Source organism: Canis aureus, chromosome 1 (assembly GCF_053574225.1).
Source record: "Canis aureus isolate CA01 chromosome 1, VMU_Caureus_v.1.0, whole genome shotgun sequence".
NCBI lineage: Eukaryota > Metazoa > Chordata > Mammalia > Carnivora > Canidae > Canis > Canis aureus.
In genome coordinates, this window is record NC_135611.1 from 47,856,496 (window position 1) to 47,880,862 (window position 24,367).

Sequence of the window (24,367 nt, forward strand, 5' to 3'; positions counted from 1 at the left end):
TTACACTACCATGTAATATTGCATCTGAATTTTGATAAGCCTGGATGATGTTCAAGAGTGTTACCACTGGAAGAGATGTCACTTCCATGATGATATGGCGCCATAATGATATTTTCCATGGGGATATATTCACTGCTGGAGGTGTTATGTGGCTTCCGTGTGTAACCGTTGTTTGTGCCACCATTTCATTGCATACTGTATCCTGTGTTATTGAAGTGTAACATAAATTCAGCTGTACAATTAAGTGGGAGTTGCCGGATCACGGTGTTGTTCAAGATTTGTGATTCCTTTCCATTATGATTTGGTATGCAAATAGTGTCAATAGCTGAATTTGAGCTTATAGGTCCTGATCTAGAGTGATTTACTTGTCCATCAGGGTAATGCCTGCACCCTGTAGACCAATATTTTAAAGTCTGAATTGTTCCAAATTGGTAGTTTAGGTTCCCTGAATATTCTGTGTAAAAATATTCCTTTGTGTGTGCCACTGGAAAGTCCAGTTAAAAGCAGACAAGAACTGGTTTTAAGAACCTTGGTCTTGTAGCATTGTCCCTGCGTGGGTGTGGGTTAAAATTACTTTTAAAGCCTCTCAGGCACATGAATGTCTGATTATGGCATAATTGTTCCATATAATAATGTGGGGTTTTGGGTACATGTAAAATAGGTCTAGCTTGATGTGTGAAGTGGTGATCTGGCTGTATGAGCAAGGTTGGTTCTATTTTTAATTTCCAATCTAATTCTGTGGGTGCAAATGTTCCATTTCTTCTTGTATAAAATCCTTTAGGTGTAACGTAGATTGATGAAGCCTTGGCATACCAAGTACCATGTGGATGTATTATTACATTGTGAATATTTATGTCTTATGCAAAAATTGCCAAAAAATGGAAAGTTCGGGAAATCTATTAAATAATAGTCATAATGTGTAATGTTCTTGTTTGTGGATATGATGTTGTAATCCTTTGGGTACCCAGTTGGCATTGGAACTTTGTGGTATGACAAGGGTTTAGTAACAGAAATGCTAGCAGCCCTATCATCTACTTCCTCTTGTTCCATACCCAGTTGGTACTGAAATTCATACCATTTGTTGCGAAGGATTTGTATGAGTGTCTAATAAGGTTCATACAGATAATATCTGGATATCCTGCAGTGTATGGCTCTATGTACATACATGTCTGTGGTCAGACTATGTAGGACGGTACAAATGTTTTTAAAGTCAATGGATGTGGTTAATTCCATGTCTTAAAATTTTCTTGTCTGTAATATGAGCAACATATTGGTTTGAGATATTATTAAAGTTTTCATTGAATGAGCATAATTCTGGCCTTTCACACTTTATCATGTTTTGCCTGCAGTCATCTAGTGTGTGACATACTTTATGTATAAAGGCATACAGTTTATAAACTAGAGTAAAAATTTTGTCAGCAAAGCTTAATATCATTACAATAAGTGCAAAAGGGTCTTAAAGTTGCTTTTTGAGCTCTATAGGGTTAAGCATGTATGTAATTAGCTCCAAAAAAAGGGAGATGTTATTGTACAAAATATAGCCTGGTATGTGTTCAGACAGTTCAGGTGTGGTTGGGGCACGATTTGAAAAACTGAGTTTTGGTGTGGGCTGGTTTTGTGGTGTAGGGAAGGTTATGTTGTGTTCAGGAGCTAAAATATAATTGGTATCTCCTGTTGCCCGTAGGGATAGTGGCGGTATTTATGATTCAGATACACAAAACTGGCCACCAAATCTTGGCAATCATGTGGTACATGTGGGTATGTTACCAGCCTAGAATAATGTCCTCTATTATCTCTTTGATTAATCAGCCCCTGTATATGTTGACAATAGTTATGTTAAAAGCCAACAAATATCAACTAAGTGACCTATGTTTGTGATCTCCACTAATCCTTGTAAAACTCCTAATGCTACTGCTGGGTCAGTCAAGAAACAGTCATTAAAATTAGCATGGGATTCAGCACATCTTGGCACTCAAACCAATCCGCAAGTACCTGCTGTGGCCAGGCGTCATCATTTGATATGTCTTCCAAGAGATCTTCCCAGGCTGCTTCAAATGCAGTGTCTTTCTGGATTGTCTTCCTAAGTTATTTGTGCCAAGTCTAGATCACTGTCAGGAAATTCTGGGGAGTCTGGTATGGTACAGTCCAGTATTTGCTGCATCTCCTTCTTGATCCTAATGTGGAAAATCTTATTCTTTTAGAGCTTCGTTAATTAGGCAATATAGTTAACTAGGTTTCTGCACTATAGTTAGGTCCTGTTACCACTATGGTAATTTCTGTGGTGGCACTAGGTGAAGTATCCAGTTAGTCAGTAAGACCAAAAATCAGAACAATATTGGTAATTATTGGAAATATTTTGGGTGGCTCAGCGGTTTGGCGCCGCCTTCAGCTCAGGGCGTGATCCTGGAGATCCGGGATCGAGTCCCACGTTGGGCTTCCTGCATGGAGCCTGCTTTTCCCTCTGCGTGTGTCTCTGCCTCTCTCTCTCTCTCTCTCTCTCTGTATCTATCATGAATAAATAAATAAAATCTTTAAAAAAATATTTTCCCTAGCAGCCTCAATGCTAGGAAATTAGGTCAACACTGCATATTTGTATCTTAATTGATAATGCAATTGGTGGGCATGTGTATCACTTGTCTCATAATGACAAACGGACAAGTGGCTACTGTACAAGTGAGCAGGGCCACACAGATTGGATGCAGTATATGGTAGTTTTCTAATCTATGACGAATGCTGTATTTTACACATGCGCCTAGTAGGCTTACATAATATAATGTCCATATGAGTGTGCTGATTATTAGCCAAAGTATAACGCCATGGGCATAGTATGATCCTAGCTCGAATGCAATTTTTCTCCAATTATTCCTTTTTTTAGAACACGAGCAGGGGGAGGGGCAGAGGGAGAGGGAGAGAGAGAATCTTAAGCAGGCTTCATGCCCAGCAAGGAGCCTGATGTGGGCTTGATCTCAGGACTCCAATATCATGACCTGAGCCAAAGTCAGGAATCAGACGCTTAATGGACTGAGCCACCCAGGCACCCCACCTCCTCCTTTGATTATTCGTAATGTATGCCCATAGGGGAAAAGTTTGCGATTTTCTTACGTTGTAGCTGTCCTTTGGCCCGTGAAGTCCAATAGGTGTTTCCATGTGTGTGAGCAACAATATCTTGCAATGAGACAGAATTGTCCTTAAGTTTTGTTGCTACCTTACGTGGAAGTTCGGATAGGTCTACTGGTATCTCCCTTTTTCCTATATTCTGGGGCAGAAGTGTTTAAGATCTCATGAGGACTACCTTTTTCTAATCTGTCTCTGACTTAGCACAAAGCAAGCCACGTTGAGGCTCTGTTGAAAACTCCCTTGTCTTGCTACCAACGGTAATTCTCTTTTTAATAATCCATTAAATCTTTCTAGATACCCAGCAGCTGTAGGGTTAGAGGCTTGATGATAATTCCATTCTAAGTTCCACAGATCACAGGGCTTTTTAACTGAGCTGGCTATAAAATCAGTTCCCTGCTTGCTTTCTACTGTCATTGGTGCTCCAAAGTGAACTGAGCATGATTCTAGAGCTCTCATGTTTGGGCGGGCTGGGGACCTAGATGCAGCCATAGCTATATCCAATGCTATACATCTGTATACCATGGCAGTGGCATGCTTCTGTTGATAACTATGATTTAGAAGTCCTATGAAAACAAAAGTTTAATGAGAAAAAAAATAGAAGTCCTATAAAATCTATCTATATTATAAAATTAAATATACTGGGTTTATATGTGTCTATTGGTGCAGTGTACCCACGTTTGTCTATCATTTGTTTACACATGATGCATCCCTGCAACTTTTTTTCTTTTTGAAGATTATTTATTTATTTATTTATTTTTAAAAGATTTTATTCATTTATTCATGAGAGAGAGAGAGAGAGGCAGAGACATAGGCAGAGGGAGAAGCAGGCTCCCCACAGGGAGTCCGATACAGGACTCGATTCCGGATCCTGGGATCACAACCTGAACCAAAGGCAGCTGCCAAACTGCTGAGCCACCCAGGCGTCCCTGCAACGTTCTTTTTCTTTCCCACCAAATAACCCTGAGACTTCTTTCTGTGAACCATATGGATAATGCTTATGTTCGTATGTGTCCTTTCTATGTATTTCCATAATTGAACAGTTTAATGAGGAGTTTCCAGGTAAAGAAGATACCTGATGTATCTCTGTACCCAGTAATGCTATTGTGTTTGCTCCACTATCCCACGCAAAGAGCAACCAGTCTACATCATATATGTTTTTGACAGGAATCTGTCCTAATCTTCTAAAGTTCAGTGTGAACACATTCACTATCTTCTGCTACTTCTATGGGCTGCCTTTGCCTGTGATTATAATCTGCCACTCTTTTCCTTGTAATAATAGGTCTGCTTTGAGAATCATCCCCTTACCATGGAGTTACCATAGTCTCCTGCGTCCCAACGTGGGGATCCTGTGGTCCCAAGAGTGGTTTGTCCTTTAAACTCAAATTATTCATCAGTTTGGCCTTCCTTATTATTCTGTTAGCTAGCTCCTTGGCCTTATATTTGTCCTGGTCTAGCTGCATTGTTTTCATTGGTAAGATGGGACCCTCTGCAGGGGGAGCTGGGGCTACTAACAGTTTTACATGTTAAGGATCCTTCAGATCCATAATTACATCCTAGTTGTGAGCCTCTTCTGACTTCTAGTTCCATGGGGGTACCACAGGTCTTCTACACAATGTATGATGCCTGACCTCTGGGCCTTTCCACTATCATTTTGAGGTATTTACCTAATGCCCACATTTTTCTTCCTTTCTTATATTCTAGCAGCTGTTATATACAATTTAATTATGTAGAGTTCTAGTTTCCACTTATACCTGGGATATGCATATAAGTATTTTTTTTTAAGATTTTATTTATTTACTCATGGGAGACACAGAGAGAGAGAAAGAGGCAGAGACACAGACAGAGGAGAAGCAGGCTCTATGCAGGGAGCCTGATGTGGGACTCCATCCCGGGACTCCAGGATCACACCCAGGGCCGAAGGCAGGCATCAAACTGCTGAGCCACCCAGGGATCCCCTGTATATAGGTTTTTACACAATTTTTGTTCTTCAAAACAAAGGATTTGTTTTGGCCCCCACTGACATGCATTTTTACAGTGCTCCTGAATGGCTTAATTTTCCCTAAGCTTCCGAGTTCCTTTCTGAGGTGGTCTCCCTGAGTTTCGGCTTTAGCTAGTTCTACCTCATGCCTGGCTTGCAGAGGAGTAAGCCAGACAAGCTTCCACTGCCAACTACTCCCTGCACAGAGCTGGTCTCCATTTCACCTGCCTGTGCCAATACCTTAGGATCTCACCCCAAGCAAGACACCCGGAAAGCCTATATTCACACACATTTATCCCCCAACTCATTGTTTTTAATTCTGCTGTAGTCAATCCCAGCAACACTCAAGGAGCCTTTTTTTTTTTTCCCAATTCTTCCAAATTCTCTAAAAGCATGTAGTGAGTCAGTGACGTGGAATCCTGCCGACTAAGTCAACTCTTGCCAGCACCCTCTTAAGGCCCGTACACAAGTTGTGTCTTTCCACAGCGTCAGCTTTATTCAATCATCAAACAAGGTTAACATCGTCGTAAAGCAGGTTCAGGATTCCAAGCTCAATGACCTTTCACTTTTCACTACGCATGTCACCGGGCTTCACACACATCACACAAGACAAGATACTAATACAAAGTCACACAGCAAAGAAGAATCCATGAAGGTGAGAAGTTAAGGAACCAAAGGCCAAGCCGGTCCCTGGGCACAGCTGAGAGGAGGGCTCGGCCTGGTCAGGGTCAGCCCTCCATGCTCACTGCTTGTTCTGGTCCAGCCCTGGAGGATTCTTTTCTTTTTTTTCTTTTCTTTTCTTTTTTTCTTTCTTTTTTCTTTTTTTCTTTTCTTTTCTTTTTTTCTTTCTTTTTTCTTTTCTTTTCTTCTTTTCTTTTCTTTTCTTTTTTTCTTTCTTTCTTTCTTTCTTTCTTTTTTCTTTCCTTCCTTCCTTCCTTCCTTCCTTTTTTTTTTTTTTTTTTTTTTTTTTTTTTGAGGATCTCTTTCTGTGCAGAGACCCAGCAGGCAGAGCCTGGGGGCAGCGGCCCTTCCGACAGGGTCGGCGCCTGGAGAGTCTCAGGGCTTCAGGCGGCTGTGGGCCTCTGCGGGCCTCTTCTGCGGCTGGTGACACCGGCCCCCGGGTCTTGGTCTTGCAGGGTCTGGGGCCGCACTGAGGACGGTGCCGGCGCAGGGGACAGCTGGTCTCAGCCGCAGGGCCCTCGGCCGCTTTCCTCACAAGCTCACTACCTGACAGGAGTGACTCCATCTTGCCCTCCCCGGGAAGCCATTATTCCCCTCCGTCCCTCCTGTAGATTTAGCACTTCGTTTCCCTGGGCTGAGCGCACCCCCCACCCCCGCCAGAGACCCCCGGCAAGGGGGCGCGGCCCCGGACGGCCCGCGGCGCCCCGCGGCCCACAGACCCGGGCGGCCGCTCCCCCGGGGCCCCCAGCGGGTCCTCACACCCCGCCAAGTCTTCCCGCGGGCGGCCACGCGGGGCGGGCGCCGACCCCCGCCCGGAACAAAGGGCGCGCGGCGGCGGCGGCGGCGGTGGCGGCGGTGGCTGCGGCTGTGGCGGCGGCGGCCGTGGCGGCGGCGGCGGCGGCTCGGGGCGGGGGCGGAAAGTGGGCGAGGAGGCCGGGCCGGCCCAGGGCACCGGGCGCGCTTCCGCCGGCCGCGCCGCGCCGCGCACGCCGCGGTCAATGGGAGGCTCGGCCGGCAGGGGCGGGGGCCGCGCAGCCGGGGAGTTTCAGGAACTGGAGGAGCGGGCGGCGGCCGGAGTCGCCGAGCGCCGAGACTCGCGGCCGAGGCGGAGCCGCCGCCGCCGCCGCCGCCGCCGCCGGGGCCCAGCCGTAGCCGCCGCCGCCCTCGCCGCCGCCCTCGCCCGCCCTCCCGCCTCAGGCCGGCAGCCGCGGCGCCCGAGAGGAGCCGCCCGCCATGGCCACCAAGGTGAGGGGCGCGCGGCGCAGGCCCGGCCGGCCGGCCGCTCGGGCCCGCGGGGAGGGTCGGGGCGGGTCGCGGAGGGTCGGGGCCGGGCGGCGGCGGCGGCGGCGGCGGCGGGGCCCGCCAGCCGGTCACGCGGGGCTGGGGCGCCGGGGGCTCGCGGCGGGACCCCGCACGGCCGCCGCGCCGTCTGCAAAGTTTGCGGCTGAGCGTGGGCTGCGGCCGGGCCGGAGCGACGGAAAGTTCCCGCGGCCCGGGCTCGCCGTGAGGGGGGAGCCGCCCGCGCCCCGGGAGGCTGGGAGCCCAGGCGCGCTGGCCGGCCTTGGGGCGCCCCGAGCCGCGCCGGGGGCGGCTGGGCATTTCGGAGGCCGCCCGCGAGCCGGTGCCCCTGCCGAGGGAGGAGGGAGAACGGGCGACCACCCCGCGCCTCCACTTCCTTCATTTTTCTTGTTTTTTTTCTTTTTTCTTCTTCTTCTTCTTCTTCTTTCCCCCCCTCTTTTGTTTTGCTACCTTTTCAGTTTGGTGTATTTCCAGCGTGAATGAAATGCAAAGAGGGAAATGACTGTGCTTTCAGTAACGAGTTCGCTCGCAAAAAGGCCCAGGCCCGAATTTCCGCGGTGGAACCTTGGCTGGAGCTCGGTCACCGGCCAGCAGCGGCGGTTTGCTTAGTTCAGGGTCCTGGTGGTGGCCTTGGCAGTCACCCTTTGCTACCTGAGCGTGCCGGGGCCACCCCCCCACCCCACCCCACCCCCACCCCCGCGCCGCCTGCTTCAGTCCTTCGTGCAGAACAGTCCCTGGGGAGTCACGACCGCGGAGGCCTCCTGGCAGGAGACCCCTCCTGCATAGACCTAGGGATGTGGTGTAGGGAATGGCTCCACTTTTGCAAATAGTTTCTGTGATGCCACCTTGATAGAGCATCAGCACCCTCTTCCATCTTCATGTCTGAGCTGCTTTGGGGTTGCTGAAAACCTTAAGCTGCTGCTGTTGTGTGTTCGTGTGAGGTTCGAGGAAAATTTAGGAGAGGATACAAAATTTGAAATCCCTTTGAAAGGCCAGATTCACTTGATGGGATGAGCGCAGGGTGTTATTCTCTATGTTGGCAAATTGAACACCAACAAAAAATAAATTTTAAAAAAAGGCCAGATTGTCTGATGTCATTTCAGTTCTGTTACAATTTGTGCTCTGAATCTGCCTAGGTGCAGTGTTTATTTATTATTAATTATTATTATTATTATTTTTAGAAATGGAGCTCTCCCTCCAGGGAACCTGTTGTCTGCTGTTAACTGAAGTAATTACTTGCTCGTTACTACATCAACAACAACTGGGCTCTTCCTTGGTTTACTAGATGTCGTAGGACTTGGTACCTTTGTAACACGCATGATTTTGTGTCGATCTTTTTAAAAACAAGACTGAAGCCAAGGATTTCTAAGGAAATTTGATTTTTGAGCTTTGTTACCAAACATTCCAGAAATGACCAATTATGCGTCCTATCTTGCACTCATCTTACAACCTTAAAAGCGGTTTGTGGTAGATGTGTGTTCAGCGGTGGTCAGCGTCTGTGGTATTTTGCCCTCTGATCTGCTGATGCGTGTTACCTGTATCCTCCTTTTCAGTGGGACCCAGGTTAGCAGCTAGCACGGGTATACCTCATGAAAACTTGATTCTGTAGTTAAAACTGAACTTAGTTTTTCTGTAAAGTTGAAAAGGAGAGCACTCCTTGTACTAAACCAGAATTGCATGTGTCCTCAGCAAACCATGCTGTGTAAGCACTTCCTGCCTTATTACCTGCACTTCTCTGGAGGCCGACTCAACAGGGTTCTCAACAGGGTTCCGAGTCTTTCTCCTTTCTGATCACCGTTCCATGTGGTGTTCATCTCCATGTTTACATGATGTGGAGCCACTTCCAATTTAAGAAAGGGAGAGCAAAGAAGCACTTGCTAAAGGAGGACCCTAATTCCGTTCTCCGGTTTTTTCCCTCTTTTCCCATGATCTGTGTGTCAAATCAGCCTCAGTTTTTTCATTGTTATCAGGGAGGAAAGTTTTCCTTCACCACCCCCCCTCCGAAACCCCTCCCCTGCCTTTGCTGACATCAGAGCAGTTTGGGGTTTTTCCTTTCCTCTCTTTAATTGAGTAGGTGGTGAGAATGCTACTCAGTACCGACTTCTAACTTTTTATGAAATTTAAGACTTCTGTGGCGCTCAGGCTCTTGCTGCAAGCCTCAAGTGATGAAAAATATAACAGTGTCTGGCTGTGTAGGGTGATTGTTGAGTTTCCCTTTGAATTTGCAGAGAATGGCTTCATTCTCTTCAGATCTAATTTTCTTGCATAGTGCTCTCAGGTGTTTTTTTCGGAGATGCAGTTATCTTTGAATGGTTGTGATTAAGAAAAAATCTGCTATGCTCACAATAGAAAGAAATGAACTTTTAGAAGAAAAACTTTAATTGGGGCCATTCTCCACTGCCAGAGAAAGTTAATCAATAACTGCACATTTTAAAGGGATTATTGTCTTTGTTTCTAATCACTAAGGAGGATGCAGAATTCAGTTTTTAAGTAGGTACGTTATTCTGACTCCAATCTTATCTCTCTTGACAAATGCGGTGAAGGGCTAGTATGTCTGTAAAGTCTTGGCTTCTACTAGAAACCTCAGAAGGTTGTGTTTTGTCATAATCCTTTGGTGGATTTAAGAGTAAATTAAGTTTACTTATTAAGCCCTGGGAAATAAATTTTTTTTTTTTTTTGGCTCACATATATCGAAAGAAGCGTGAAAATAGTGAAAGTTAATCCATACCTATATAACGTAGCTGTAATTTCCATGTCAGAGTTAACCTTTGGTAACTAATTTTGTTCCTTTTGTGCTTACGTAGTCACTTTTGGGAGTAATCATTTTAACAAGATTCTGGGGGTCCTGGATGTGTGTTTTTTGTTTTTGTTTTTACTTTCTGTCTCCAGTATCTAAAGTAAGCTATTTGTGGTAGTGCTTGGTTGAATTAAGGGGGCGTGGAGTGTTGAAAATACTGGTAGGAAATGAGTGACCTGCTCAGGACTATTCCATGATCTACATTAGTGAGAGCAGTAGAAAGCATATTTTGTTATCTCTTCTGAACAAAAACCTCTTTATTTGAGTGAAAGAAAGACTCTATCTAATAGAGCCTTAAGGATTAACGTTGGATTTGATTGTTTCTTAAAACAGTATAGGAAATGCTAACTATTCAGTTTTGTATACACATAATTTTTAAATGTCTTAATAAATAGAATATCTGGACAGCATTTGTATAGCCCCCAAAAATTCTCTAGTAGAAAGGTCAGCCACTTTCTTATTGAGAAAGGAGTAGTTGAGAAAGCATAAATTTTTTGCAAAGTTTTCTACTGCACTGTTTTTTTTTTTTTTAATATTTATTTATGACAGACACACACACACAGAGGCAGAGACAGAGGCAGAGGGAGAAGCAGGCTCCATGCAGGGAGCCCTATGTGGGACTTGATCCCATGTCTCCAGAATCACAACCCGGGCCAAAGGCAGGGCTTAACCCTGGGCCACCAGGGCTGCCCTGCACTGTGTTTTTATATTGACCATCTGAAAATGATAGTTTTACTTTGCCCACCGAAACCTTTTTAACTTCACCTGTATTGTTCTGTTCTTTTCTGGAATGCTCTTCTCTGACCTCTTCCCTCCAGATACCCCCCCTTCCCACACGCCTTTGTTTTAACACATTATTTTTCAGTTCAAAGCATCCCTTCTTCCCGAAAGCTTTTCCTGATCCCCCAGACCTCTGTTACAGGGTCACATTGTATGTCTGGGCCGCTATTTTACATGTTTTGCTTCCAGTGGCTGTGTCATAGGATGCTCTCAGCCCCCGGACACTGGGACTGTGTCTGCTCATCTTTGAATCCTCTGTGACTGGCATAGGTGAGGCTCTTGATAAACCTATTGCACAAACGAACGTTGGATTTTCTTGCCTGGGTTCCTTGCTGTCCAGTTTGAAAGTACAAAAGATATTCTAGTGAGTTCAGGGAAAAGTCTTTCTCCAACTGTAAACTGTCCAATTCTTTTAATTGTGTGTTTTAGGAAACTTTTCCTTTTTAAGTATACATGCACAGTGAAAAACACACATCTACACTTTGGGTATTAGCAATTTTTTAAAAAAAATCTAATTCAATTTTACTAATGAGAAATTGGTTCTTATGTTTTCAGGTTACTTGGGACAAACCTCATACTTCTGAGACTTTAACCCATGGTTGTTAGAAGTGCTTTTGATTTCCAAAAGTATAGGGTGTTCCTATTTATCTTTTTGTTAATGATTTCTAACTTAATTGCATTGTGACCAGGGAATCTGATTGATAAACATACTGTACCTGAAAATTTGTTGAGGCTAACTTTGTACCTCTCCTGTAGTCTGCTTGCATAAATGTGCCACCTGTTCATAAAAAGAATATGTTCATCCCCTAATCAATGTGTGTGTTCTATGTTTGTCTCTTAGATTGAATTCATTAATTATGTGTTCACATCTGTATCCTTACAGACTACACTTGGTCTACTGTATCTAGCTGATCTTTTGTCTACTTGATGGAGATGTTAAAATGGTGTTTTTAAAAAATTACTCTAAGTTTAGAATTAGTATCCTCTTCCAGGTGCATCGAACTTTTTACCAGTATGAAGGGACCCTCTTGATCTCCAGTGTGTTTTGTCCTAAGGACTATTTTGTCTGATGTTAACGTCGTTTCACTGGCTTTCTTTTGGTAAATATTTGCCTGGCATATATATAAAATCCTATAGCACAATTTTACCCTTTTTATCTAGTCTAGTGGTCTTTGTGGCTAGGGAGTTTTGTCTGTTATTATTTGTGTTTACTGTTGTGTTTGGATTTCTGGCTCCCATCTTATGGACCAACAGAAGTTTTTTTTTTTTTTTTTTTCTCCCCACTCTTCCTCTTATTTCATCCATCCCCTCCCCACCTCAACTTTTTGGACGGTTTGTCCTATATGTCAGTTTTTTCCAGTGGTTATCATAAGCATGTATGTTACCATTTCTAAGTTAAAGTCCGAAGTTACTATCATTACCCCCCTCCTGAATTAAATTACAAAAAGGCCACCTGGGTGGCTCTGTGGTTGAGCCTCTGCCTTCAGCTCAGGTCTTGATGCCAGGGTCCTGGGATCAAGTCCTGACTCAGGCTCCCCAGAGGGAGCCTGTTTCTCTCTCTGCCTATGTCTCTGCCTCCCTCTCTGTGCCTATCATGAATAAAGTAATAAAATCTTAAAAATATTCAACTCCAGTCATGTCCTCCAGTATAGTTGGTTACTGCCCAGTATTGTAATTCTTTTCCACCAAAAATGAGACATTCTATTTTTTATTTAGCTATGCTTATTTAGATTTAACCAAAATTTTATCATATTTTTGCTATTTCTGTTTACGTTTTAGTCCTCCTCCTTCCAGATAATTTTCCTTCTACTTAAAATGAATTCTTTGTGGAGTTTCTATTGGAGAAGATTTGATGTTGGTAAATCTCTTGTGTGTAAAAATGTATTTTGCCTCATGCTTGAAAGATAGGTTTCGAGGTTGACAGTGTTCTAGGTGGGTTAGAAGGTATGTTCCCCTGACCTCTGTGGGCTCTTGGAGTTACTCCTAACAAATTAGCGATCTCATGCTGTTCCTTGAGGATGGCCTGACTCCTCTCTCCGCCCTTTTCTGAGACCTCCTGGGGAGCATTCCTCCCTTGCAGTTTTATCTCAGCGTGCCCATGTGTGGGCACAGCTTGAACTTTGTTGGGTCCAAGGATGAGAATTTCAGTGGTTCTAGAATAGTGCATTAGTGGAACTTTCTGTGATCTCGGAAATGTTCTACATCTGTGCAGTCCTGCTCGCAGCTGCCTGCCACATGTGGCTAATGAGAATTTGAATGTGGTTAGTGGGACTGAGGAACTGTGTTTTAAGTTTTATTTTATTATTTATTATTTATTTTTTAAAGATTCTATTTATTCATGAGACAGAGAGAGAGAGAGAGAGAGAGAGAAAGAGAGGGAGAAGCAGGCTCCCTGTGGGGAGCCTGATGCGGGACTGGATCCTAGGACCCCTGGATCATGACAGGAGCCTGAGCCAAAGGCAGATGCTCAACCCCTGAGCCACCTAGGTGCCCTAAATTTTAAATAGCCACACGTGGCTAGTGGCTGCCTTGGGAGGGAGTGCAGTTATAGAGAATTCCCAGAAATGATTGTTTCCTGAACCTGCCTTTTCCCTATTCTTTTTCTGGAACTCTAATTAGCATGAAAAGGCCCAGCAGACCTCTCACTTCTCCAAACCTGCCACGTTCTTTCTGTTTGTGCTACATTCTGGATAATTCCCTGGGTTCTTACCTTCAGTTCACAACTCTTGCTTTCTTCGGGCCACAACTGCTCTTTTATCCACTACTTTCATTTCAGTTCTGTTTTTAGAAATTATATTTGGTTCTCTTTCAAATCTGCTTGGTCATTCTTTATAGTCTCATCCTTTGCTCATATGTTTAAGCTTCTGTTAAGCATATTAAACATTTCTAGTTTGTGTCTGTTCTGGTATGTGAAGTCTAATTCAGCCATCTGTTTCTGCTCACTTACTCATGGTGCCTTGTTTTCTTGTGTGTTGTGTGTGTGTGTTTCCTGTGAGTTGCTCATTTTCCTTGGAACTTCAGCTGAGGGAATTTTGATACCCAGATTGAAGTTACAGTCTTCCAGCGAGAATTCGTCTTTGCTTGTGCTGGGTCTCCTGGGGACACTACATTCTTGTGGCCACTTTAACTTGAATTCCTGGTTCAGTTGTCCTTCCAGCCATACTGGTACCAGAAATACAGACTTCAGATGTCAGGGGAGATCACCCTTATTCTTCTGCTTAGGGTCGATGATAAAACAAGTGTCCTTCCTGCCCACTTTTGAATAATAGATTTTCATCATCATGATGGGTGGCTCAGCGGTTAAGTGCCTGCCTTAGGCCCAGGATCATGAAGTCCCAGGATGGAACTTGGGACTGCCATGTGTCCTGGGACAAAATTCAAGTCGGAGCTTTTTTTTTTTTTTTTTTTTTTTTTAAAGTTTTGTTTATTTTAGAGCAAGCACAAGTAGGAGGAGGGACAGAGGAAGAGGGATCCTCAAGCCGACTCCCCACTGAGTGCAGACCCTGAGCCGAAATCAAGAGTCTGATGGATTACCAGACTGAGTCATCCAGGCACCGCCCCCCCCTTCCCGAGTCATAGCATTCTTTGTAACAGACTATAAAGTGGAGGAGGGGAATATGTGCACACATAGCACCAGTCTCTTCTTTGGAGGGAAAAAGGTGAAAAAGCAGAGTAGTGAAGCATTTTAGTGGAAACCAAACCTTAAGTCAAGTGATCAAAATAACAGACTGTGGGCATATTTCACTTTCCAGCTAAGGTTCCCCCCCCCCCCTTTGTTGACTATTAAAAAAGCACATGATGGATTTAGCCCTACTTACTCATTTTTAGATATTGTAAACACAGTGCTTGAGGATGTTATTCCATATGACTCAGTTCTACTGAGCTATTTGTAGTCTTTGAAAATGGAGCATCATTACCTGCAGGCAGGAGGCAGAATCACCTGTTAGTGGTGGTTCTTTACGTCAAAGAGACTTGGAAACTTTAGGTGGTGGGTTAAGGAGGGTGAAAGAGGCACCATTATTAGCCTGGGAGCTGTTACCCATCATCATTCACAGACTCCTTCATTTGAACAACAGGTGAGCTCAGTGCCTGGTGCTCCCTCCACTTGGGACGTCAGCACGGAAGGCCTCACCCCAACCCCAGGCCTCAACAGCACTTACCAGAGCTGTAGGTCCTGGAGTGCAGGGTTTCTGCCCAGCACAGTGGGGCCTCCCGGTGCAGCTTCTCAACCCGTGAGGCTTTCTAAGGTGCTGAATCTTAAAAGGTCTGTGTTTTTCTGTAATTCAGTGAATGAACTTTTACCTTTATTCTGTTACATCAATCATTTTTTTAAAAAAGATTTTATTCAGGAGACACACAGAGAGGCAGAGACACAGGCAGAGGGAGAAGCAGGTTGCCTGCGGGGAGCCTGATGCAGGACTAGATCCTAGGACCCCGGAATCATGCCCTGGGCTGAAGGCAGACAGATGCTCAACCGCTGAGCCACCCAGGCATCCCCCACATCAGTCACTTTTAAGATACTTCTATAACGCACTTCGACAGTCTGCATAGACCAGACTCTGTCTTGTAGGATCCAAGTTACCCAGTTCAGCAGATCCTTCAGGAGCCTCTGTGCAGGAAGGGAGGATGATAAGCTCTAGATCCTTGCCTAAGAGACTTGACAGTCAAAAATTAACGTGCTGTTTGAAATGTACCACTTAAATATCAGTTTAAATGTATTTTCTAACGCAAATTCACGAAGACGGCTTGAAAATGTAGGTAATGTGTGTTAATATTATTTGCCTTTCTCATGGTGGTTGCACTCAGGAACTTCGTTTTCATCTTTTAGCCTGTTTTGAATTCTCATGATTTGGAGTGATAAAGATTTGTAGCTTTTGTAATGAGGAAGAAAACAAGTTCATTTTTTTCCCCATTTAAAAGCTAGTTGTCATTTAACCAAGCCCTGAAAGCAGATTCCCAAACATACCTACCTTCTGTTAATTTGCTTTGAATTATGCTAAGATTAAAAAAAAAAAGTGTTTTAAATTAGTGCTATAACTAGTAAGTGGCACTTTAATGGAAAAATTCTTTTTTTTTTTTTTTTAATTTTTATTTATTTATGATAGAGAGAGAGAGAGGCAGAGACACAGGCAGAGGGAGAAGCAGGCTCCATGCACCGGGAGTCCGACGTGGGATTCGATCCCGGGTCTCCAGGATCATACCCTGGGCCAAAGGCAGGCGCCAAACCACTGCACCACCCAGGGATCCCCGGAAAAATTCTAATGCATGCAGGATTGCAAATGGAAACTTAAAATTTTATTTTACTTCCTTAAGTACCGTATTTTCTTCTTCCAAAGGAGAGAAAGTAAGTTTCTTAATTTTAAAAATCACTAAAAACTTACTGAAAACCAGCACTGAACCTGAAGTTCTTAAAAATTGCTGCTTTATAAGTACTTTTGTAATTTTACCCTGCCTGACTGACTGTACCCTTTCCCTCAGGAGCTTGAAGAAAGCAGAGCCACTAGCCTTCGAAGGGCAGGACTGGGTTTTCATCACTTCCTAACATTTCCCACCTTCCTAAGGTTTTAGAGTCGAGAGTTGAATTTAAGATTTTATAGCCTTTCTGTTGATGTGTCAGGCTTTGTCTTGTGATTGTCCTGCCCAACAAGTAAAGCCCTTTCACTGTCCTCAAACCACCTCCCTCCCACACCTAGAAAACTCAGTAGCTTCTAGATTACTGAGATCTGTAGTTACATTATGTTGATTTGTCTTAATCATTTAAAGCTAAGATGATACCAAAGAATATGGACATTGTGTTTTAAAATTCTGATATTTAAACTACTTCTAGTATTGACTGCTATATGTGTAATTTTTAAAAACATTCCCCTTTTTGATAAGTAAAAAATTTCATTCTGTTTCTGTAGGGTCTTTTTTTTTTTTTTTTTTTTAAGATTTTATTTATTCATGAGAGAGAGAGAGAGAGAGAGAGGCAGGCTCCCTGCAGGGAGCCTGATGTGGGACTCCATCCCAAGACCCCGGGATCACATGTGAGCCAAAGGCAGACACTCAACCACTGAGCCACCCAAATGCCCGTTTCTGTAGTTTTATTATGAAAGTAACAGGTAGTTCTCTGAAATAAAAATATTTTTCCTAAGACTCCCCCCCCCCCCCCCCTTCTCGGACTCATTAGCCATCTCTACTGTCAAGAAAGATTGTGGCATTGATAACAAGCTTCTTTCTAAGGGAGACATTGGACTCTCACTAATGTGCGTGGATATTATATGAGCTGTGATCATGTTTCTGAGGTTTTAGGCATTATTGGTTGAGTCGTGGTAACGTAGCTAGCTGCTGCCCCCGCCCTCGCCCCCTCCGGCCCCAGAGCATGTTAATCACAAATTGCTGGACCACAGTTTCTGATTCAGGAGGTGGGGCCCCGAACTTGAATTTCTACGGGTTCCCAGGTGACACCACCGGTGCTGCTGGTTTGGGACCACACTTTGAGAACCATTCTTGCGTGAGATGGAAAAAGAAGAATCAGAACCTGAGTTCTGTTCTTGGTTCATCCCAAAAATCTGTGGGCTCTAAAGTGAGTGGACCACACCAGCATGCCCGTGAGCAGTGAGTATGGTTTCTTGTTTCAGGGAATCTTCTAATTGGGTACAGGTGATGCTAAAAATCAAAAGATTAGTATTCTCCAGTAAAGGCTGGTTTCTTGTCGACTTGTGGTTTTCAGTAACTTTTCAGTGTCAGATTGGTGGGTCATTTGTGTTGTATGCAAATGAGTTTCTGATGATGGTGAAGGGGTGGCTGTGGCTGGTTATTAACTTTTCTTGTTGCTTTTAGCTTAGCCAGAAACTGGCCAGACAGTTGTATCATTAGAGTTCACAGTAATCAGCCTACATCTGTTCGCTTTGGGTAGCCCGTTCCTAACGTGGTTGGGTAATGATAACAGCTTTTCATTTACTAGGGGGGATTACTATGTAAAATTATCGTGTTTTAATTATCTCATAATTCAGATAATCTATGATATTTGTATAAATCCAGTTTTTAAAAAATTTTATTTTTGTAGTGTGTGCCTATTAATGTTGGTGATTTTTGAATTGCATCAGATTCAACGATCCTATTTTCCATTGAGGAACTATCCATCCTTCCTCTGCCGCCCCCTTAGAAGCCTTAACGAGGTCAAATTTTGGTAAAGTATTTATTAAAGCTAGAGAAAAGGATGAGTGTAATCCCTGAACTACAAAAGTCTGCGGTTGAATAAGTAAATTGATTGGTCTCCGACCGGCACATGAAGGCCTAGGTGTGCTTTGGAAGAGAGCTTTGTGATTGAGAGCCTGTCTGTGTTCCCATAATTTACCTCTATAATCCCTGAGAATTAACACGTGTCTAAATAAGAATGGTGCAGACAGATACTTTAAAATCTGTTGGCATTTACACCATTCAAAGTCTTTTTGTCGGATCCATTAACAGTAAATACTGTTGGTTATGGAAGGAATACATTTAATTTTCACTATCTGTGGTTAACATTATAATATCACTATACATAAATAAATACCAAGGGATATGTGTGGGAAATGTTGAGTATGCCACCAGAAATCAAATGCGTGAGTTTTTTTTTTTCATTCATCAGTCTTTATCCAGAACTTATAAATACTATAAGTGCACAATGCATATATATTTTTCTACTCTCAAGGAATTTACAGTCTAATGGGGGAAACACTTCAATGTCTTTAAATGTTACAGTTGCTGCTGTAGAAGAGTGTGCCAGGTACAGTTATGCCACCACCGTACCTGGAGTTGAAATGAGACCCTCTATTTTCTTAACATTCACGTTCAGTGGAAACTTAAGGGTAAAAATCAATTTGTCAGTAGAGAGACCGTAATTTAAAAAGTTTATGTAAAAATAAAAGCGTTAAAAACTCTGACATACATTAGTCATAATGCAGAGGAGGATGGTTTCTGTACTTGACATCAGGGAACAGCAGTGTTAGATAAATGAGGACACATTCAGTTTGAGGTCTCTATTTAAGAGTCCTTTATTAGTGACTGCCCTGACAGGACAGAAAGTACATTTCACAGAAGCAGACATTTCAAGTCTCCCTGGTTGTGATCTAAAATTTTATCTGAGACTGCTCACACTAAGCCACGCTTAGGAATCTGTGAACAACACATACCATGCAGATAGTCTGGCATGGGTCTTTCTAAAACCCTGTGGTCATGGACATAGTCTCACAATGGTTAAAACAGATTTTCCAGGTTAGCAATTCAGTTAAAACATTTGGGATGTTTTATATGTCTGGTTTGTAACACCTCCAGTTTATTCAAGATTAGGGATTCGCAGCTGGTGAACCTTCAGGGGATCGAACATTGTCACAGACTGTGTGTCTTCTTCACATTTGCATCACTGTTTTAAAAGTATATGTCAGTTGTATTACTAATAAAATATGGATACATTTAAAAATGTTAATGACTTCATGGTACTTTTTTGACATTATTTCCCAATGAATTGTACTTTTGTATAGTTATAGTTGTTTGTGGGTAATATATATTTGTATGAATTAATTTTGAGGGGTGCCTGGGTGGCTCAGTTTGTTAAGTATCTGCCTTCGGCTCAGGTCATGATATCAGCGGGGAGCCTATTCAGGGAGCCTGCTTCTCCCTCTGCACCTCCCCCACCTTGCATGTGTGTGCACGTGGGCTCTCTTTCTCTCAAAAAATTGTAAAAAAAATTTTGAGGTTATTGGGATCCCTCTATGATTCAAGGTAGCTATTGCATAAAAGCCCATTTCCCTTACTAGTATTTGCTATACTTTAAGCTTATACTTAGGAGAGAGATTTTGTTGGGTTTTCTATTAGAGGTGCAATGAACAAATCAGTTTTATGATGATTTGAAGTTTGATGATTATGAAGTTTATGTGTTTCAGTGCAATGGTGGTGGTATAGCATAGAGATTGAGAGTCTGGGCTCAGATCCCAATCAAATCCAGCTGTGTTACTTTGGAAAGTTACCTAATGCTTCAGGTTCCTCATCTGTAAAATGCAAGTGGTAATATGAACTCAAGTGTGAATTCCACAGTCCAAGTGGGGAAAAAACAGAACTGTATTTTCCATTAATAATTTACAACAAATTATGGCCCCATGCTACTGGCGATGTGGAACTCAAATATGTGAGTTCGTGGATCTCGTTGTCTTGCCTAGGCTTAGGTATGGTTTGAGGATGGAGATCCCTTCATAACATCATGGCCTCTGGGACCCCATGTTGTCTTGCCCTCCATTGACCTCTCTGCAGCAGCATCGAGGTGTCGCTTGCTCTTAGAGTCTGCTCCCCCAGTGAAGCAGCTCTCTCCATCCTTCCTTGCTGTGCCCCAGGGAATGGGAACCATTTTGCTGTTGTCATACTCTAGTGGGACACAAATCTCTGCAAAGCTCAGATACTTTCTGTCCTAATGCAATAAATAGCTGCCTTTTCCCCTCCAGTCGATGTGCCACTTCACTGGGGCTCTAGCACTGTGGGGCGTGCTCTCCCCAGGGCTCACCCTCACCTCAGGATGTGTTCTGTACGTCTCCACTGTCTCTGTCCCAGGAGTTGGGAGTGGAGGTGGCAGTGGGGGAAACAGAGGCCCTGTCTTGTCTCTCCTGTGCGGTATTTCTCACGGGTGTGTTTTCTGTGTAGGCCTAGAGGTCCCTCTATTCTGAGGGTCTTTGGAGCCTGTAGCTGGAAAGGCTCTCATGTTTTGCCATGGCCTGTCCCTCTCCCAGGGCAGTGGGCACTGCTGGTTTGGGTTGGGCAGGTAGGCGTAAAGATGAGGCAAACGAAAACCCTGAGGATGAAAAAAATTACATTTCAAAAATACTGTCTCTACCAAATAATTTCAAGAATTAGTAAAAATTCATGCAAAGGGCTTACCAAGCATCTGGCGTATAGCCAGGGATGGTAGTTATGGTGGAGTGGTGTTATTCGTGTTATTACAAAAATAGACTATAAACTACGATCTGTTAGGCCCCAAGATCTAGAGTCTGGGAGCTGAAACAGATTTTTCTACTTTCATGTTACTCTTGTGGAGGGGATCAACCTTTCTGTCTGCTTCAGATTTATCCAAAACTTTAGATATATTTCCCAAATTGGGTGTCTGACAATGTGAGTTTGCTTCTTTTGCCATGATCCTGGTGTGCCCTGTTAATTTTGGTAAACTACCTTTCATACATCAAAATGCGATAGATGTTCTATCGGCGGCCAGATGTTGGAGGCGTAGAGGACAGAAGTGTGATTCAGACCTCAGGGTGCCTGGCAGTGCTGTCCTAGCACTACGTATGTTGAGCAGAGCCGTCGGACTGAGTTTTCAGATGGCGGGGGTGGATCACCCTGTCACCTTGTTCCTTCAGTACGTTGTTGAGCACCTTCTACAGGCCAGAAACTGTTGGAGCGTTAGGAATACAACATTGAAGGAAATGATTACAAATCCCCGCTCTCATGACCCTTGCTTTCTAGCAGAGGAGATTGCAGTAAATGAGGTCGGTAAGAAGGAAGCTATAACTGGGAAGAGAAGTTGTCTGTGAGTGTGCATGTGCACACCCGGCGTTAGCCGGGGTGGCCAGTGAAGCCTCGCTGGGCAAGTGACCCTCCAGGAAAGACCTGAAGGAAGGGAGGGAGCCTGCCACTTGGATCCCTGAGGCCTGAGCGTCAGAGCATTGTTCCCCACCTGAGCAGCTTGCAGGTGGGGTGGGGTGTGGGGGTGGGAGGGCTGGAGTGGAGGGGGTGGGAGTGGGTAATAGGGGGCCAGCCTGCCAGGTCTGGGGCCACCTGGGTGACCATGAGGTCTGTGACATTCATTCCGAGTGAGATGCCAAACCACTGGCTCCTTTTCAACAGAGCTAAAACCACTGGCTTTTTTCTTTTTCTGTCTCTTTTTTTTAAGGAATTGAGCTTGCCTTTATTGGCCAAAGCTAGCTGTGGGGAGTTAATGCTCTGTTCGCTTTTGTACTGGACTTAAGTCTTATTTTATCTCTTCTTGAGACTTAATTGATTGTGTCTAATTAAAGTCACACTAGGAAAATTCTGTGCAATGTTTAAGCCAATCAGTGAAAGAGCTATAAAAGGATTCATAGATTATCCTTTAAAAAAATATTTAGGGATGCCTGGGTGGGTCAGCAGTTTAGCGTCTGCCTTTGGCTCAGGTTGTGATCCCGGGGTCTTTGGATCAAGTCTTGCATCGAGCTCCCTATGGGGAGCCTGCTTCTCCCTCTGCCTGTGTCTTTGCCTCTCTCTGTGTGTCTCTCGTGAATAAATAAATGAAATCTAGAAAATAAAGAAAAAATAATTTATATTTTAAGAGCATACTGGTCGTGATGAGCACTGAGTAATGTATAGAATTGTTGAGTCACTGTATTGTACACCTGAAACTAATAACCATATGTTGACTATACTGGAACTAGAAATAAAGAAATAGATAAATTATCCTTTTATGTACGAAGCTATCTCAGTCAAGTCAGCTGAAAATAGTTTGTAAATGAACTTTTAAAAATCTTGAGCACACTGAATTTTAGATTCTAATGGACAGAAAGCAAATACATATACCTATCAGGCCACTTACTTATTTGGAGTAGAAGATAGTTGGTTTGGTGGTCATCATCACCTTACTGATTTAACTGGTGTTCACCCAGACAATAAGTGAAATATTTCCAGACTGACAGATTTTAAACAGATATGAGCATATTTATAACCAATTACAACCAACTACATTCTTCCTCTAACAGGAATCACTGCTTGCTAAAGCAGTAAACTTTCTGAAGCTTCAGCAATTTTGAGAACAGTGGTATAAGAAAGCAACAGGAACACCAAGAATTAGGTCAGAATGTTCTCACAAGCTTAGAAGAAATGGCACCATCCTGGCTTAGGATTTTGAGATTCAATGAATCATTATTCTTTTCCTGGTTCCATGAGTGATTTTTCTTGTGGGGGGGAAGGGGGTATGAAATAAGTGAAATTTCATATTATTTGTGCTTTAAAACTCCATGTGTGTGAGTTTTAAAGATACCCTCTAAGCAGTTTGGCATGATTCAATATTTTTATTTTAATTTGATTTATAAAAATTGCAAACATAGACAAAAGAAGAATAGTATGAAGAATACCATAGAATAGTGACCCGACCACCGCCCAGTATGTACCCATTACCAGCCTCAACAGCTACCAACTCCTGGTCAGTTTTCTTTCCTCCAAACTTCCTCGTTCATTTTCCCCTTCATTTTTTTGAAGCAAATTGCAGGGGCGCCTGGGTGACCCAGTCAGTTAAGCATCTGACTCTTGATTTTAGCTCAGGTCATGATTTCAGGGTCATGGCATTGAGCCCCATGTTGGGCTCTGTGCTCAGCATGGAGTCTGTCCCTCTCGCTCTGCTGCTCCCCCTGCTCATGTTCTCTCTCTCTTTTTAAAATAAAATCTTTAAAAAAAATTTTCAGTATGTATCTCCCCAAATAAGACTTTTTAAAAACAAAACAATTATTCCTATTGTACTTAAAAATTGAGAATAAATCCTTAATATCTTGAAATACTCAGTCTGATGGTAGGCTCGTAGATGTAGAGTTGTACACATTTTCCCAAATTAATAATTTGCTGTATTTATATGGTTTGATATGCATGAAGATAAGGATTGTGTCATCTAGTTTAGCGAGATGCCTAGGTGATGGTTTAAATGATTATGATTGGTATTTGTGTGAATCTGCCAGTGTTAGTTTAAAACAAATTTGGCCATTGGTAGTGTGTCTACTACTAACATATCACAGATTTTAGAATAGGTATGTGTGTTACTTTCCTCTTACCTTTCTTAACAGAATCCTCAGCAGACAAGGCCCTTCTAAAACCCTTTTGTACAGTTTAGGTGGTGCCAGCAATGGGTGGATGCTGAGGATTAGGGGAAAATGGGATTATATAATCAGAAGAACACATAAATAGACATTTATTTACCAATCCTGTGATAGAAAGCCAAGGTCTGATTGGAGTTCTAAGCGATCCATCTTATATAATCTCAGAATGCATTGCTTATGATTTCCTTTTTTAATTTCTTCTAAAGAGCTTAAAGAATTTAAAAATCATTTCAAAGGACTGTAAATACAGAATTCTAGATTTTAAAAAATTACAATTTCCTATTTGTCTTAACTGTTGCCTCATCTCTATTTAATAGTAAACTTTTAAACAAATTTTTATCAACGTTCCTCCAAACATTCAACTAACTTTCCTAGAACAATCACTCCTTTTTCACAGACTTGTGTGAAAGATAGTAATAATTCGGTTGCTCAGCTACAGCTGTAAGTACAACTACATAAATGGGGTTCAGAACCACATTGCATGGGTTTGAGGGAGTAGCGCCCTGAATGCAAGAGTTCAACATGCTGCATGTTCTATAAGGAGTGTGTGGGTGAATCTGGTAAGGTGATCATAGGGGGTATAGGCAGCCTGATGCTCTGCTATTCATGAGTCACATTGTTGACATTTGTGGTTGCTTACTTGAGATTGCTCCCTTGGACTGTGGTTCTCATGGCCCCGGAGACTTTGAGGAGACTTGATGGGACTTGATGAAGTCAGCATTTGTTCCTCACTTTCGTATGTTGACCAGCTGCCTTGAGTAAATCAGTATCCCAGTTAGGGCTGTATCATGATTTAAACAATGATCAGAAGCACTTCTCTGACATTTTCATTGAAAATGGGTTTTAGGCATGTCTCTAAAAAGCAACAAAATG

The 24,367-nt window shown here is 43.2% G+C and overlaps 1 protein-coding gene across 5 annotated transcripts in view; it reads left to right on the forward strand.

The window, feature by feature from the left end:
• Window positions 1–5,621: 5,621 nt before the first annotated feature.
• SNX9 (sorting nexin 9) overlaps window positions 5,622–24,367 on the forward strand; it is a 114,607-nt gene continuing 95,861 nt past the window's right edge. For 2 of the 5 annotated variants that reach the window (XM_077898334.1, XM_077898288.1), the window contains exon 1: window positions 6,887–7,021. In XM_077898334.1, coding sequence (XP_077754460.1) covers window positions 7,010–7,021 — 12 coding nt within the window. In that variant the 5' untranslated portion in view covers window positions 6,887–7,009. Of the gene's footprint in view, window positions 5,751–6,886; window positions 7,022–8,243; window positions 8,304–12,854; window positions 12,914–24,367 lie in introns of those variants that run through there. The other 3 variants (XM_077898317.1, XM_077898353.1, XM_077898298.1) reach the window with 3 other exon arrangements.